General features: G+C 36.1%; 1 protein-coding gene across 1 annotated transcript; it reads right to left on the reverse strand.

Moving 5' to 3' along the window:
- Nucleotides 1–3365: 3365 nt before the first annotated feature.
- On the reverse strand, nt 3366–5080 carry LOC139709208 (cytochrome P450 2U1-like). Its single transcript, XM_071621158.1, has 2 exons — nt 4225–5080; nt 3366–3565 (listed from the first exon to the last, which is right to left on the reverse strand). Exons 1-2 carry the CDS (start codon nt 5078–5080, stop codon nt 3366–3368), a joined length of 1056 nt encoding a protein of 351 aa, XP_071477259.1.
- Nucleotides 5081–17612: the final 12532 nt, after the last annotated feature.

Below are 17612 nucleotides of genomic sequence, written 5' to 3' on the forward strand. Positions count from 1 at the left end.
CTAATATACATGCATAATAGATAGATAGATACTAGTAGTTTGAAAGGTATGTGTATGTGCGTGCCAGCGTAAGTGCCTGTATAATATTTCCAAATGCCATATGTATTAAATTTCATTTTTTTTTTTTTTTGGCAGAGAGATTTGTTAGTATATTAGTTTTAGCATATCATAAAATAGGTGTCTCACTGTTTTGTTTGCTTGATCAAAGCCATTATAATTATAACAACTATAACCATGATACATTTTTTTTTCACGTCTTTCATGGTTCATATGACTTAGGCAATTGTTGAAAGACACTCAAAGAGAGAAAAGAAACGGATGTCGTTGTAATATGTTTAATACAGCTAGTTTACCATCACATAATACTACAAGTGACTTGTTTTCTTTCTTCTTTTGAAGTTAAAAAGGGACATCGCTTCATATCTTCTTTTTTACTAAAACAACGGACTCGTCGTCTAAACTTTGGACAAATTATTTCATTGTATCGCATTGATATTCAAAAACATGAAAGAAACCTGTAACCCATTAAAACTGCTATGGTAATCCAATTGATATGAAAACAAAATCACATATCGATATTCGGGTCGTACAAATTTTATACATTAGTCTTACAAATAGAAACAAGTGGTCTTCAACAGCAGTGTCATTTTACAGGGTAATCAACTCTATGTTCTTTTTCGTTCGATTCTTATTTAAAGGACAGTAAAGTATTTAGATTTTGTTTGTGAAACAACACAAAAACAAACAAATAAACGAAGTGCTCTAAAAACTCTCTTCGTTCTTTGTCTATTTCTTTTCTTTTTTTTTTCGCTGTAGCAGCGATGCAACAAAGTTATCATTAATCAAGAAAATAATGTTAGGTATTGATTACTGAACGCTATAAACACCATTATTGAGATTATGAAACGGATTGATTAATATCAATAGTACGCACTCACATGACAAGTGACAAATATCTTAAACAATCGATTTTGTTTGTTTGTTTGTTTTTCTGTCTGTTATGTTTTTCTTTTTTTTTCTTTGTTTTTGGAACAACCATCTACAAATTTGCTACGGCGTCTTTTTTCTTGTGATCCTTGTGGGACATGTTATTGGTATCCAGATATAAGAACACGAATCAAGGGCGCTTAGGAAATTACTCTAAAGAAAACCAATCGGAGAAGTACCCACAATGCATCAGTGCATTAAATCTTAACCGCCAGTATCGAGGTACGGCGTATCTTCATGTAGGTTATGATTCATATAAAATCAGTTTCCGTAAACAGTGGATTACTCTTGTATTTCAAACTTGTGATGGAACTGAAAGAGATGATTATTTAAAGCAAATCAGACAAAGGCTGTGTCATGTTCAAAATGATTTATCACAAGAACAATGTATAAGCATAATTATTATACTAAAAGCTATATTCATTTACTTTATTTGTCCGAAATTAAAATTATTCGCATATTTCACATTGCAACAAGTATACAGAAATGACAGTAAGTGCATCCAAAGGCATTACACAAACTGTAACAGAAACTGAAACATATCGGCATACAATATCACATACATTGACTCTACATTAACAACTTACGCAAGGACTATTGACATAATTATTGAAATACAAATCATGTCTTCATCATCTAGTTTATAACAGTTTTAATTTACACCCTTTCCTGGAAAATAAACAAGTAATAAGAATTGAATCATAATTATTCCACCTTAGAAGAAAAAAGAAACGAGAAAAATATATCATAAATATATTCCATGTCTTTCATTCGCTAACACATGTCACTAGTTCATTTTATTTTCAAAATAAATGACCTATATAAAAGAGATCATACGTACCGATACACTTACACGAGGCGTTGTTGTACAACATGGAGATTAGATAATGGTGTTGAGAACTTGAATTTATACAGAAGGTGTGACATTACTCATCCTTGTGCAATCTTATAGTGCAATTGTGAGATCTAATGTGGCAACGTGGAAGCGCCCATATGACTGCAAGGTTCTTTGGAGAATCAAAGGATAAATTTGCTTCCCTGTACCTTATACTGCTTCAGAAACAACACACATCGTTCATTGATAAATTCAAATTAAATTTTGTTTCCACTTTGTGTTCACTGGCAACTAACATAACTGCGTTACAATGATTATTACTATACAATGACATTTTGATATTTTTTTCACGTAAAATAAAACTATCAAAATGTATAATAACATAATATATTTGCAACAAAATACATTAAGTACTATTCACAAGAACCAAAGTAGGAAGCCTGTAACAAAAGTACAGATTGTGTTGATTACCCCTCCCCCCCCCCCCCAGTGAAACGTGAGTTAGTGTCCTTTTCAATTGGTAATACACGTTGCATATTATCTTCTTGATAATACCAAGAAGACACTTCTTGATTTCGTTATAACGGAAGTCGCCTGTAGTATACGTACAGTTAAACCAAACGAAGAAGGTGAGTAGGCCTACCTCCTTGATTGATACATCAGTACATGGAGATTCAAACATGTGACACCAAGGGGCTTCTTCGGTTGTACCATGGACCAACATAGTTGTACTTGTCTTGCTCGTTTTATTCGACTGCAATACACGCGATCATGGTCGGCCTGTAACGTATTGTTGTTGTTGTTTATATATATATATATTTCAGTTCAGTGATGTTGGGGGGGGGGGGGGGTGGTGGTTACGACGGGAATAATCAAAGAATGGAACCATAGAAATCCATGGGTGTTGTGATTTTATTTTTTCCCTATCCTTTTTTTTTCAAAGGAGACAGGAAAAGGGAACCGTAGCCCGACCTCCCCCCCCCCCCCCGCGCCCTTAGTGTAGCCTATATAATAATAATGATAATAATAATAATAATGATAATAATAATAATAATAATAATAATAATAATATATATATATATATATATATATATATATAATCCAGTTTACCGTTCCACTTTGCGCATGAGCAGAAAAAGGTTATCAAATTTTGTACAATCAGGCATGTTGGTTTTTTTATTCACTGAGATAAGCATCCTGATGTAATGAATATTCATGCAACCCCTGTAAATGGTGCTTACTAGCACATCCACCTGACAGCAAGCCTGGAATTTAGCAGTGTTGGTAGAAAAAGTTTGTTTATGCATTCAACACAAAACAATAAAATGAATGCCTGCCGAAGTGTCAATTGACAGACCATTCTTGTCACCGTCCTGCTCTGCGCAAGTTCATTCTTTGTTTGAACTTGAAATCCATAAATTGTGGGCATGCTTATGCATCATGCTGCTTTGAAAACGAGTGAAGTGTCTAACCAATTGAGAAAAAAAAAAGAAAGGTCATTTGTACCGATGTGCCCATGAGCTAACTGTGAAATGGCTTATTCTTAGGCAGTCTTTTGAAGCGCATTCCGCGGAATGGCACACACTTCAAACGCTAAAGGGGAATGTGCCACCAGGCAACTGGTCTTCAACGTAGGTGGCGCGACTCCCTTCGGTGTCCGAAAATGGAAGCGCTGCATGAGATGCGTGAAGAGAAGGAAAAGTTCGGCATTGGCGAGTTGCTCCCCGATACACTTGCGGCGTCCTGTCACCGAGGTTCGGAAGAAGAAATAAACAAGAATAAGACTGATTGATTGTTGAGTAGATAGATAGGGTAATAGTTTAAGAGGTAATTATAGATAAATAGACACAGAGACATACTTTGTGTTTCAACTTTGTATCTTAATTAACCATCGCACGCATTGCTGAAATCTTGATCAAATACAATCGTTACACTACTATTCTTCTTCTTCTTCTTTTTCTTCTTCTACTACTACTTCTTCTTTTGATAATGCTGGCAATTTCGACTTAATAATACAGTTAAGTTTATTGTGGATTGTATAACAGTGACAAATACAAGAGGAAAAGGTCGTCAATATCAATAGAAATATTTAAAAAATCGCATAGTTTTGCTATAATGATTATTTTGATTAATTTGTCATCCGCTGATAACAATCAAAGGTACCTGGTTACGGACGAGTTTTTGCGTTTCGACTATCTCTCACTCTTGACTAGTATGCAGTCAATGTGATAAACAGAAAATCAATAAACATGTTGTAATACCTATTTTTTTAAATTGTCTGAGAATCATGTCATTCTGGTACACATTACTTCGGCATTGGCTTACATATATTTTGATTGGCTTACATTACTTGTCGTTATCGTCAGGTAGTCAAAGATCTACAGAAAAAGCGCATGATATACCTATACAAAATGGAATGAGTTCATTCCTCCGTCGAAGTTGATTAGTCTCCTTGTCCAGGAACCTCTCTGGATTAAACTGATCAGGGTTCTCCCAAAGGTTTGGGTCATGGTGGATAGCCCAAATGTTGGACAGAATAACCGTACCCTTTGGAATGACATAGCCTCCGATTACAGCATCTTTGGTGGAAGCGTGCGGAACCGCAAGCGGAGCGACGGATGCTATCCTCTGGATCTCGAGTAGAGTTGCTTCTGTGTATGGCAACTCCGCCCTGTCAGAAAGGCTAGGCATACGACCTGCGTCAATGTGTTGGTCCAATTCGACTTGCACTCTTCTCTGTACATCAGGATGTCGCAGCATGAAAAGGAGAGCCCATTGGAGCGTATTGGCCGTTGTTTCAAATCCAGCCACAAACAGATCAGTTACAACTGCACGGAGATTTTCCTCGTCATGAAAGGCCTCCGTACTCTTTACAGTCTTGGCTGCTTTTATTTTGCTGTCATACATTCTAACGAAACACTGCTCTGGACAGCCTTCTCTTGCGTCTTTCATTCTGAGTTGGAAATATCTGTCAATTTGTGTTTGCAGAGCACGGCATTTTCTGTAGCCACTTCCTGGAACAAAACGCAGAAGTGGCAAGAAGTTAAAGGGCTCGGCACAACGCTGGATTTCGTTAATGTTATTCAGGACATCGAGGAATTCACCGACATCACTGTCGATTCGCTTTCCAAAAGTGAATACGCTGATGATGTTGGTCACGGATGTCGCCAGATCAAAGTAAGGCAAGAAAGCGCTGGATTTACGACTGGTAAAGCGAGCCACAAGGTGGCGCGCTTCCTCAACAATAATTTGTTCCATTCTTGATTTGCCCATTCCAAGCGAACGCAAGGCTGACAAGGAAAATCGGCGTTGTTCCATCTGCTTAGGCCCAAACGGCATGCTTATGATCCCTGCGATATCAGATATGAAAGAAACAACGCCTTTTTTTTTCAATTTTATGATTTGCATGCCTAGCTATAGTGATGGCTCATTAGGCGTTTTCACATCAGCCCGATAAAAATCCAAGCTCGAGATATTTTTCGCAGAAAATAGTCAGCAAAATAGCGCGCTATTTCGAAACATCGAGCTGATGTGAAAACGCCTATTGTTGTTTCCTTTCGGCAAAATATCAGTACACAACAAACCAACATAAGTACAAAATGGCACGACTGAAACTTGGGCCAAACGAAAACGGAATAATTATGACAGCAAAATCAGTATTTCTCTTGATTACTTATTCATAACAACAGGGATTTTCATTAATGCTTGATATAAAACAAATATAATTGTGTGACTATACAAAACGGGGATGAAAGTAAATCTGCAATCCCACAATAGAGCACAAATTGAATAATACCATACATTTTTGTCCCTACATACAAGGCACTCTCGCGTGATATTTACGCCAAAGAATCCAAACATGTTCATGTTTCAAACCAATATCACATGACTATTTGGGAACTCTTAGTCAAAAAATCACCTTAAGTAATGATTACACATGAGAATCGGACTCGTGCTCTTTTTTGTGGGTGCGGTTAGACAGCCAAAGTGATACCCTGATCCATTTCCATGTTGAATTAATCTAGTAAAAGGAAATCAATTCAAAACTTTTACTTGAACACGCGCTACGTAAAAGAAAGAGAAGTAAATATAACCTACAAAGAGTCACATGTTTTCTCAAAGCAGTCTTGCGAAATCAGTTGCAATCACGTTATGTAAATTAGATGAAGCAATGTGGTTTTCACCGCACTATTCTCGTGTCAGTTCCTGGATTGGATGTGTACGTGTATAGATGCACTGTCGCCTGTGTGAGGGTGTGTGTGTGTGTGTCTGTCTGTCTATATTTGTGGTCATGGATATGTCTCTGTTTGTGTGTGTATGTCTATGTGTTGGTGCGTGTTTGTGTATTATTGTAATTGCATGTATTTTGTTTTTATTACAATTGTTTTCATTCAGACATATTAGACATTGTTAGACATTATGTGTTTACATCATGTTGTAATTGTGCATCTGTGAAAAAAAAAAGTGAAATATACACAGGAAGGATACAACTGTTTGGTTAATGGTGTCCGTATTATGTTACTTTGCTACTGAGCAGTACCAACTTGTATTGCCTATGTATCATTTAAATGGAAATGAATACCATTGAAAAAAAAAATTCCCCTTTGATAGACAGTATCCTGATCGCCATAATTAGCACATGCCATTGATGCAAGAATATTCAGCTGATCATTATTGTTAAAGAACATCTGACTGCTTTGTGTGAGTAGTTTTTTTTAAAAATATTTTGTGTTGTGTTGTCTTTTTTTGTTTCTTTTCTTTTGTAGACACGTCTGGTATACAGTTATGTAATTCAAATCAAATTCAAGTTTCGAATTTTACCCAAGGCCTCGATCTATGACAAGCTGCTGCCTATGATCGCGGTCTTCTACTTTTCTGTTATTACAATGTCTAGATATACACAATTTTAAAAACAATTCATTCAAATTCCCTTTTTATTTTTTCCCAATGTCGTTTATTATAATGACATGTTCTGAATGAATAAAACCAAACCAAGCCAAACATTTCCTTTGTTTTCTTATTTATTGTTTCCGTACTGTTTAGACCACACAAGGGAAGGATGTATGACTTTCGGGAAAGCTACGACACTCACCATCGCCGAGGTATAAGTCATTTATTATACCAGTAATTGTTGTTACTAAAACATAAGAACTTTGGGCGTTATCTTCAAGCATATTATATTGGATTTACTAGCATTGAAAGAACGATGTCAGGACTTTAGTAGCATTATAGTAAAGCAAAACCATATTTTCATAATATGTATATGTGACCGTGCACCTCAAAACGAACATAAAATCGCACACACTGATTTTGCGTGAGGACTGAAAACAAGTGTAATGGGTCAACCTAGCCGAACGTGACTTTTTCATATTTTCTGAAAGACCAGGTCTTCTTTTACATTATGCTAAAATTTGGTATCATAAAACGGGCAGGAAAGTGTGTTTTTTAGCAGTTTATCTCGAACATTTTTGATAGAATAGTGTGATTAGGTGTGTATTCAGAATCCCTTTTTCATTTCTGAAAAACCTTGTCCACACTCTTCACTTTCAACTCTAATGACTTTTGAAAGGATTGTGCTACTGCTTTGAAAGTTGGCATTAATTATGGACAGAATGTGTTAATGAGGCATGCTTAATTTCAGTTTAATCTGATAATCCCTTCATTGTTGTTACTCCAGTGGTTTACTTCCTGGTTTTGTCCCATTCATCGCACAGCCAGCACGGTTTGGTAAAGATTAAGCGCTTGAATAGACACTGTACTTCAGAGCCTCTTTTCTCAGTTCACACTTTTTCTGAGGTTGTGCTTTCTTTCTAATATTTAGATACGTTAGGAGAGTCCATTTGATTTGAGTTATACATCATTTTAAAGCTTAAAGTCCGCTCTTTCAGAATATGGTCTTAACTAAAAATTCATGTCTGGCGACTTTTTGTTTGTTTTGAGGTGCACTGTCACATATACAAACTATGATATTCGAGTATAATACGTCTGAGTGAGTGTCAACATGTTCATACACTATTGACTGACATAAGAAAGTGGATTAATAATTATACGGTATTAGAAGTCATCTTTATGATGGAAGATATATTATTCGGTTTTATTGGTGTCAACGTAATTCGACATTAAATTGTATTACCAAGTTTAGAAAAAAATAAAATCTGTGTTTGTATAATAAGAAAAAATAGTACATTCTTTATAAATATGTAAGTAATCAAAGTGCTTTATTGTGATAGCGAATATCATAAAATGAAAATCTATTGAAAGACTAAACACACAAAATGGTGTCTGCTTGGACACTTATTTTCTTGATATGGAATGTATTGATGCCTTGAGACACGACAGTTTTTTTTTTGTTTTTTGTATTTCTGGATTTTATTGATCAGATCATAAAAAACCCCGACAGTTCACCGTTTGTTAACAAAGCGCTTTGTTGTTCATTTGTTTGGAGGAATATTATGCATATGCAATAGAATAATACAAGAATAATCCCCTGGCAGCGAGAAAAAAAAAGATCCCTATAATATTTGCGTATCTAATGTATAACAAAATGCATACACGTATAATTAATTATATTCCACTGTTTCTCTCTCTTCTCTCTTTTCTCTTTTTCTCTCTTATCATCATTGTAAATAGAGATATATCATTATTATTCCTACCATAGGCTGCGTGGTTTGGGACAGAGCCAAGCCCCAAATGTTACAGATAAAATTTGATTATTACTAAAACAAAGAATCTCTCGACTTCTTGTGTCCATCACAAAACCAACAAGAAGTGGCTAGACGCGATTTTTCCGATTTTGTTTTGTTACTTTTTTTTCTTTGAGAGAGATTTTTGTAGAAATAAAAAAACAAAACAAAACAAAACAAAACAAAAACAAAAAAGGAGATGGTATGGAACCTGATTTGATTACGCACCTTTTCCTCCGGCAATGTGATGAAGCATAGCAATTTTCGGCCTGTCCATGAAATCATTCCCAGACATTGCAAAGGCCTGTCGAAGAATCGAAAAGTCGCTGATAACGACCGTATAGAAGGAGCCAATTCGGGTGCCGAAGATAGGGCCGTATCGTTTAGCCATGTCAGCCAGGACTACGTGAGGGTGGGCCCCTACAGCAAAACTCGGCATGCAGCCTATCACTGGCCACTCCCGGGGACCGCGTGGGGGTCGCTGCAGTCCGGTGCAGGTCTTCGGTCTCCGCCGCGGCGGCCGAAGCAGCAGAACCAACATGCATGCAATCAAGAGGATCAGGAGAAGTTGGGTATTGGCGAGTGAGCCAGTCGCGAGTGACGGGGGATCAGATATGCTAGCATTCATGGTGTCGCACCGGTCTCTCCCGTATAGCTCCCACCTGAACTTAACATCTACTCACCGCAAACTTTTACAAAACGTTTTCGTGAAGTGTATTAATATACCTTTCGCTTGTTATTATCCGTGAAGAGAGAAATACCTGTCACACAAAAAAAAAAAAAAAACATCAACAACACGCAAACACGCAAACCAGCAAATACGCAATCTAAAATAAATCACTTTCACATCCTGCTTTGCCAGCTTCGCCAACATTTTTAATAACGATCATTATTTTGTTTGGTTTTGTGTGTGCGTGTGTGTGTGTGTGTGTGTGTGTGCGCGTGTGTGTGTGTGTGTGTGTGTGTGTGTGTGTGCGTGCGTGCGTGCGTGTGGGGGGTGGGGGTGGGTCCCTAGAGAGTCCTTGGCATGCTATTTTGGATTTTGTGAGGTTATAACGGTTATAACGGTTAAACGATAGATTGACATGATTTTATACTGTAGAATTACCGACCAACCACAAGTTAAAAAAAATGTCTTGGTATTCTCCAAAACGGCTGCTGAGTCACAAGTACAGCAGTTATGCTATGCCTCAGATAACAGCCTTCGTTCAACTATGCAGCCAATTTCAATTTCAATATCAATTTCAATTCCACTCCATATCTGCAGCTTTTCTGTTTTCAAGAATGACGTAATCAAATGCATTTTTTGTGCCATTAAATTGTCTGTGAAAAAAAAACAACATTGACTTCTCTGTGAAAAAAACAACAACATTGACTTCTCTGTGAAAAAAGAATCAAACAAACAGATATATGGGAGAGTGAAGAATTTCGATACGAAATTGAACAAAAAATATATATATATATAAATATTGCATTGCATAATATATACTCCCTTCATGGCACGTTTAATCCTGCAGTGACCGACACAATAAACATACGTGATGGTGCTTCATGAGATGACAGCCCTTTCGTCATGACAAAACGACTAAAAATCTGTTCTCAAGGTTTTATCCACAATAGAAAGGGTTGCAAGTGCGTGTGGGGTGGAGATGGGGAGAGGGAGGAGGGAGGATTCAAGAATGGCCTGGTTTGATTTTACTTTGTAATTGATTGCTATCATGCCATCATTAACCGTCCCTTTCACAGCCTGTGTATGAGACTACATTAATGATAGGGTCAAAGAACTTTTTCTCATCTGTGGAAAACTGTAAAGTGCGTGACTGTTTTGGTTCTGTGAAAATTGTCCTCTGCTTTCGATACTATTACGTGCGATGTCTATCTATAAAGGTTTAAAAGTATCTGGAGGACAGGTAACAAAACGTTGTGGTTCATGAAACGAATTCGGATATTGATGTGCTGTACAAGCTTCAGTAGTTAAACCCTATACCATTTACCACGTAAAATAAGATGAAGACCACGATTTTATGAAAGGTGATTAAGCAGAAAAAAAAAAATACGTAGTTGTTTCGGTTGGTTATTGGATGTTCTTTTTACTTTTTTTCGGTCAAAATGATTACCAGTACGATGCTTGTGTTCAGATTTTTTTTTTTTTTTTTTGGTGAAATCGTAAACATTTGGATTTTTTTATGGGAAACAGAGTACTTAAAAAATGAGGAGAAAACGTGCTCCTTCACAACAGTGGGTGTGATTACAGCTCACAAAATACGTCTGGTATGTATTATTCTAATAATTCATATATCACACATAATTGAATTAAGTAGAGCAGTGTGTAGCAATGTAACAATTCTTAATGTCTTAATTTTAAAGGTACCACTGGGAGCAGTGATCTAGAAAAAAAAATGTTCGAGTTATCACATTTGATGCATATGCGTAGGTCAGCACGGTATCACAGAACATCGTACCATATTGACATTTCACAAAGCCTAGAATATTAGGAAATATCAACAAATGTCTCAATAAAGCATTCCTGTAGACTGTTTATCCGAGAAACAATTCTCACCCTTTTGTATATTCAACAATACTTAAGACTGATCAACATCTTTACATTAGATGTTTCCGATCCCTCACTCACATGTTAGAACTATTTTGAAGTATTAAAGCTGGGTCTTTGTTTTACCTGCACATTGCAAAAAAAAAAAAAAAAATGCCTTTAATCCAGGGACTGAAAAAAACAACAACTAGATGATAAACCTTTCAAGAGTTTCCTTTGACGAGGAATCCATTTCAAGTTTGTATTTTCAAATAATGGAAGTTTCATAATGTCATAATTAGCATAGTGATTTACATTCATTTTTTTATGGTACCAGTATACGTTATGTACTGTATAATGTGATCTAAAAAAAAAAAACCAAAAAAAAAAAATGTTATGTACGAGGTTTTGTGATGATTTGTATGTTATGTGGATGTTGAAACAAACAAGGCCCGGTTGCCATCATGGCAACCTATAATGAAATTATCTTTATTTTCCCGATTAGCATAATCAGCTAATTAGCATATTGTGTGATATAATATGGTCGAGCTTAATGCATGAAACCTGAAAACAAGAGTAACACCATTTTTCCCGTTTTTATTTTCTCAATGACAACTCTACTTATGGTTTTTTTTTAATCAATGCAATTGCAAGAATATAATAAGCATACTATTAATGAGCTAGTTAGCATTTGTTGTTGTTTTACAGAAAAAAGGAAGAGAGAGAGAAAAAATGGGGCCATATACAAATGATTTGCCCCAATTAACATTTGTATAGACGGTCATATGCATACTTTGTTCGTGTTATTGATGAGTAGCTTTGTTTTCATCCTGGCAGTTGTGTGGCAGAAATAGAAATAGGCATATAATTGCCATTGTTTATCTAGAAATATAGAAAGAATTTCATCTAGAAAGTTAAAAAAGCAAGTTTTCGCCTTGTTTATGATTTTTCTTGCTTTCTTCCTTTTTTTTTCCATTTTAACTCTGAATTTGAACGAGCATGGAACGCTTGAGCAATTTTATTCTAAATCACACACCAAAAATAAAGATATTTTGTTTAAGGAAGTATTCCCCACCTTCTTGCCCGTTTTCTGTATAAATTAAACGATAAAAAGATTAAATATATCACATAGTAACATAATCAGCTAATTGAGCTAATTAGGTAACAGTGCAAAATAAAACTTCCCAAAGTTGCTAAAGTGGCAATCATGATTTATCTTCTTAGATAACCATCTAAAATCCCAATCAAGAATTCCAGCAATCTTGAACTTAACAACACTACTGGACAACAACTACATAACAAATCAGCTCATGACGCTAGATATGATTGTAAGACACATATATCACTAAAAAATCATATGAGGTAATATTATTACTATTACGCTAATTAGATGAATATCCTTATCAAAGCTAATACAGATAATTTCCCGAGGAACTTAGTTCAAATCAATACCCATCCAAGACAAGAATCAACAGAAAACCTCGAACTTACACACTAAAAACATCGGTGTTAGATTTAACACCATAGGTGTTAAATCTAACACCGATCAAGCTTTAATAGAGGACCACACCCACAGGTGTAGAAAATGTATTGTGACGGCGTTAAAATGTGTTCACTTGGCACTTCGTGGTGTTAATTTGACACTGTGCCTGGTGATATTTTTGACACTGCGCTAGAGTTAATTCAGTGATGACACCGCATGGTGTTGAATTGATATTGGTGGTGTTAATTTCAATGGTACAACACCCGTCCAGCTTCAATAGGAGACCATACCAACTGGTGTTACTGCGGTGTAAATGTGTTCACACATTTTTTTTTCTCAAAAATCAAGTACTTTATCGAAAGGTCTTTGTCGTCTTGTTTAAGTTCAAAATTAATAAGTGCAGTAACTAAGAAACTGTTCAAAAAACAATTTTATATTTTGAAATGACACCCGGAAGTGTTAATCTAACACCATTAATGAACACCGGAAATTTAACACCAGCTCAGTGTTTCATATTTAACACCGGACTTTTTGCAGTGTAGCAGTGTAGGCCTACTGTTTCAGATCACTGCTATCATTGATACATGGTATAATGTAATCATCCACTAGACTATTTAGACTATGTCCTATGACGATTCTCATTATGCTCTTTATGACACTTGCATCTTTTGAAAATGGAAACTAGTTATAGAAAACCTTTAAAAGTCATGATATCCTGTTAACATATGAAACGAAAATCCAGTTTAGTGCTTCAAAATACTTCTAAAATGTGAGTGATAGAAACAAACAATGTGAAGGTATTAATCAGTATAATAAATAATAAAGGGACTGTACAGCAATGGTTGAGGTGAGGATTTATGTTTTGGACATTCCTAAGTGAGATAATGAGAAATCTCTTATGAAATATGAAAGAGCATGTGATTTTAGGAAGGATTCAACGTTTATTTGATGAAAATTGGTTTTCAAATGGCTGAGATATCCCCCAAAGTGATAATAATAAAAGGCGACATGCCCCATCTTATAGGATCTCTTTGTTTCACCTTGTTTTTGAATATCTCAGACATTTCAAAACCGATTTTCATCAAATAAAATTTCAATACCCCTTTGAATTGCATGCTCTTTGACATATCATATAGAGTGGTTTCTGAATATCTCGCAAAACGTAAAAAGCTAAATCCTCACCCCGACCAGAACTGTGCACACCCTTTAAGTACTGTGAAATATACAAAATGTGAACAAAAGTAATAATATTAATTGTTACTAGAGTAAACAGTCTACAGTTATGGTTTATTGAGAAAAAAAGAATGTTATATCCCTTTATATTTTAGGCTTCATTGCGAAAATTTTATATGGTATCATATTTCACATACACACAACACACAATGAAAATTGTTCAGGAATGACTGCTTCAAATGATGAGATTATTGGTACAAATTAAAACAAAAAACAAATCGGAACCATTTCGTTTTTGGTATAGCCCCTTCAAACCTGTACTTTTGTCCTATAGAGTGAATCGATTAGATCTTGATTTCAGGCAGTTTCTGTTTATATTATGTAACCATAGTGATGTTCCTGAGTGTTATCAGGAATAACATTTAAAAGAGGCATGAACACTGCTGACTACGTCCTTGATATGTCTGCATAAACCTTTCGAACTATGTCTTTTTATATAATAGTGTATATATAGTGTGCAAACGCACTTTTAATGCGATAAAAGTTACAACATGATCAGTAGAAAAGGAACTAAACAAACACCAACTGGAAAACAGGTCATGTTGCCTACATTCGCCGAACACTTTTTCGGATAAAACATTCTACGATAAACATAAAAAAAAAAAAAAATTATTAGCTATATATAGATGTTGAAGGTTGCGTTTTCGGTGTGACAATGACATATAAATAGTTATAATTCAAACATACCGAACACGGTAAACTATTCATTGCACTTTTTGCTCCAATACAGAGACCCAAATTCAGAGGGAGTTAACCTTCAGTCGATAGTATCCAGTTTAAAGGACAAGTTCGTCCAAATTATGCATCTGTTGAGTGAATGCAGGAATATTACGTCGTAGTAGAACGTACAAGTGGAGTTTGAAGATAATCAGATAACCCGTTCAAAAGTAATGAATTTTAAAAGTTTCGGTGCAGCCATTCCCAGATGAAAAGACTACTATAGTTCGTGACGTCACATATATACAACGCTATAAAGAAAACAAGTCTCTCGACTTGATATTGACATAATTATAGTAAAGGCAATATCATTTCCCCTGCTTTCTGAAAGAGGTATGAGTGAAGCGTTATTTCATTGAATATGCGAAAAATTTCTTTTCTTTTTATAATATGAAGGAGATTCAACGTAGTTTCTCATTTCGTTATTTTCTTTATTATATAGTTGTAGCTGGGAGGTGGCCCACCGTTCTGGTTGTAGGTACGTGACGTCACAAAGTGTTGTAGTCTTCTCATCCATCGATGGCTGCACCAAAAATTTTGAACGGATTGTCCGAATTTCCTCAAGTTTTTATTGATGTGTTATGCTACTGTTGCTCCATTTATTCCATCCGCATAAATATCTTGGTGGACTTTTCCTTCAAACAAGTAATGTGTTGAACATGTGTGGGGCAGTAACACGCAAGGTTTAATCTCGGATCGCGTTGTTGCCTTGCATGTACCCTATGAAGAAAGCATCACGTAGGCACTGTTACAATTTTGGCCATCCTGTGAATTACTGGACGAATAAAATGAAAGGTTTTATATTTGCAAACTTTAAAGGATGCAGAGAGCTATTTGAGTCTCCCTACAACAACAACAATTATGAAAATTTAAAAGGAATACGAGCTTCATCGAGGAACTGCTCGTTTTAGAAATTCGTTTGACAAAAACATCACACGAAATCTTGATGGCAACAATAACGAACAAAGTTAAACAAGAAATATTTGAAACTGTTTCACTATTTAAACTATCACTAAAACTATTTAGATACTAGACATGTAAGGATGTAAATGCTTTCACTCGTTTGTCTAACCTTCACAGCGAAATGATTTTCATACTCAACCTCATTGTTTATGCGAGAGAATGAAAATACTGTTAGGAATATACTAACTCTACTATCAACTTTTGATGAGGACGAAACAAATGAAATTGCATAGGTCATTGTAGGACAGGAAAGATGAAACAGAAAGTTATGCTATTAATGTCAGGACAACTTCGGGGAAAGCGAAGCAGCGGAAGGCAATAAGCACGTCTCACATAATCTTCAGAGCAGGACATGTCCAGTTGGTGCAAAGAAGAAAAAAAAGAAACAAAAGAAAAGGGAAGTCATTTGCACTCCCCTCTTTCAACCTACAGGGGAAGAAAGACAAGATTTAACCCGTTGAGGACGAGTCCCCTGGAAACTCGGGCAGGTGTCTATGGGAAATGCGTGAATGTTGTAGCAAAATTAGCCCGTCCTCAACGGGTAAGTAACTGCATTTATAGCAAACGTGATACGTGTACTGTAGATGATGATAATTCAACGCAGTCTTTTGGACCGTTGCTTCAAGTGAACAAGGACTTTTAATTCCCCGGCTCTTAGTAGGTACGTATACCGTCTGTCGTTCTTATCTCTTCTTTCGTTAATATTCAACCAAGATGTCGAGCCATTTCTACACGTGCACTTTTGTCGTAGAGTCAACGAACTATTTGATAGCTGGAAGGACAGTTCGTTGAACTCACCTGTAAGGTGAAATTGACAGAATTCCTGCCAAGAATTATTTTACCTAGACACAGGAAGAGGATGCCATTGCAGTCGCATAATATGATTTATTTGGGCCAGTAATAGGTAATGTAGGAAGGAGGGTGACTATTTTCTTTTAAAGGAGACCTCCGGATGATTTTCGGATTTTTACATGCGAACAACCATAAACCGGTTGTACTGGGTACAGCGTTTCTGAATTTACAGTGATCAGCTGGTGACTGATGGGATGAGGCATAAAAATGTTTTCAAAATTCATAACCAATCACAAGGAACAAGGGCGATGACATGGCAGTGTTACTATAAGAATACATGAGTTGGGGCTCAAGGAAGCAGAACTAAAGAAGAAAGCATGCACAGATTCTACACAGATGAACTTGTTAAGCGCATGGTATTGTATTGGTATTACATTGCTACATTTCTGAAAATGTGTCATCATCCCTGTTCAGTGTAATTTGTTTGGCTTTTTACAGAATAGATATCAATTTCTCTGCTCAAGGACCACAATAAATTCCACAAATATATACATGGCGCTGTTGATTTATAATTATACTTTATGACTTGAAATTATGAAAATCGTCTGGAATGCCCCATGTAATCGACGATGTGGTCAGTTCTTGCTTTAACTCATTAAAGCTCGACACACATTATTGTGTATTGTGAGGAACATGGTCAATTCATTAGGCACATTGTCTTGCCGTACCGAATGCTTTCATTCGTTCCGTGTAGTAAGTTTTGTCTCTTTTCATGCATCCTTTGACAGAGGTTCTTAGATAGTTAGATACTTATAAGACCAATTACTTTAATTTGAGCCATTATAGGGATTAGCGATACTTTTACATGGCACCGCCCTTCTATCTTTCAGACATAACCATTGAATAGTGTATTCATCGCTAATTTTTAGCTCACATGAGTATAAAAAACTAAAATCGATAATATTTCATGCACCCTCCATCTCCCTTGCTGTCTGTTTTTTTTTCTGTACTGAATTCACCCTTTCTGCTATTTTTTCTTTCACCCAATTTCTTCGACGGTGTCTCTGCCTAATAATCTAAAAATTATCTTACCCTACCATAGGCGCGCCTGCCCCGCGGGAATTAAAGGACAAGACTTCACCGGCGTCGGCTTGCGAGTCCTTGGACCTCAACCGGCGCCCGCCGACGGGAACGGGGTAACCTTGCACTCCGGTACAGGAGAGAGGCAGGCGACGTTTTTTTTTTTTTTTTTTTTTTTTTTTTTTCCCTGAAACCTTTCCACTTTATTTCCTGTAATCATTAATTTGACGTAAAAATATCACGTTTTGATAATGAATAATTAGCTGTATGGTAAATTTGGTATTTAAATGAAAGTACTTGAATTAATGA

This window comes from Diadema antillarum, unplaced genomic scaffold (genome assembly GCF_040938485.1).
Source record: "Diadema antillarum isolate AM-2024a unplaced genomic scaffold, OU_Dant_1.0 seq00001413_RagTag, whole genome shotgun sequence".
Lineage (NCBI taxonomy): Eukaryota > Metazoa > Echinodermata > Echinoidea > Diadematoida > Diadematidae > Diadema > Diadema antillarum.

What these genes read in the sequence shown, in the direction of transcription:
- LOC139709208 (XM_071621158.1), bottom strand. Translation starts at nt 5,080, where the DNA reads ATGGAACAAATTATTGTTGAGGAAGCGCGCCACCTTGTGGCTCGCTTT. An exon ending in ACTCATTCCATTTTGTATAG is followed by an intron (nt 3,566 to 4,224) that starts GTATATCATGCG and finishes CCTCGGTGACAG; the next exon opens with GACGCCGCAAGTGTATCGGG.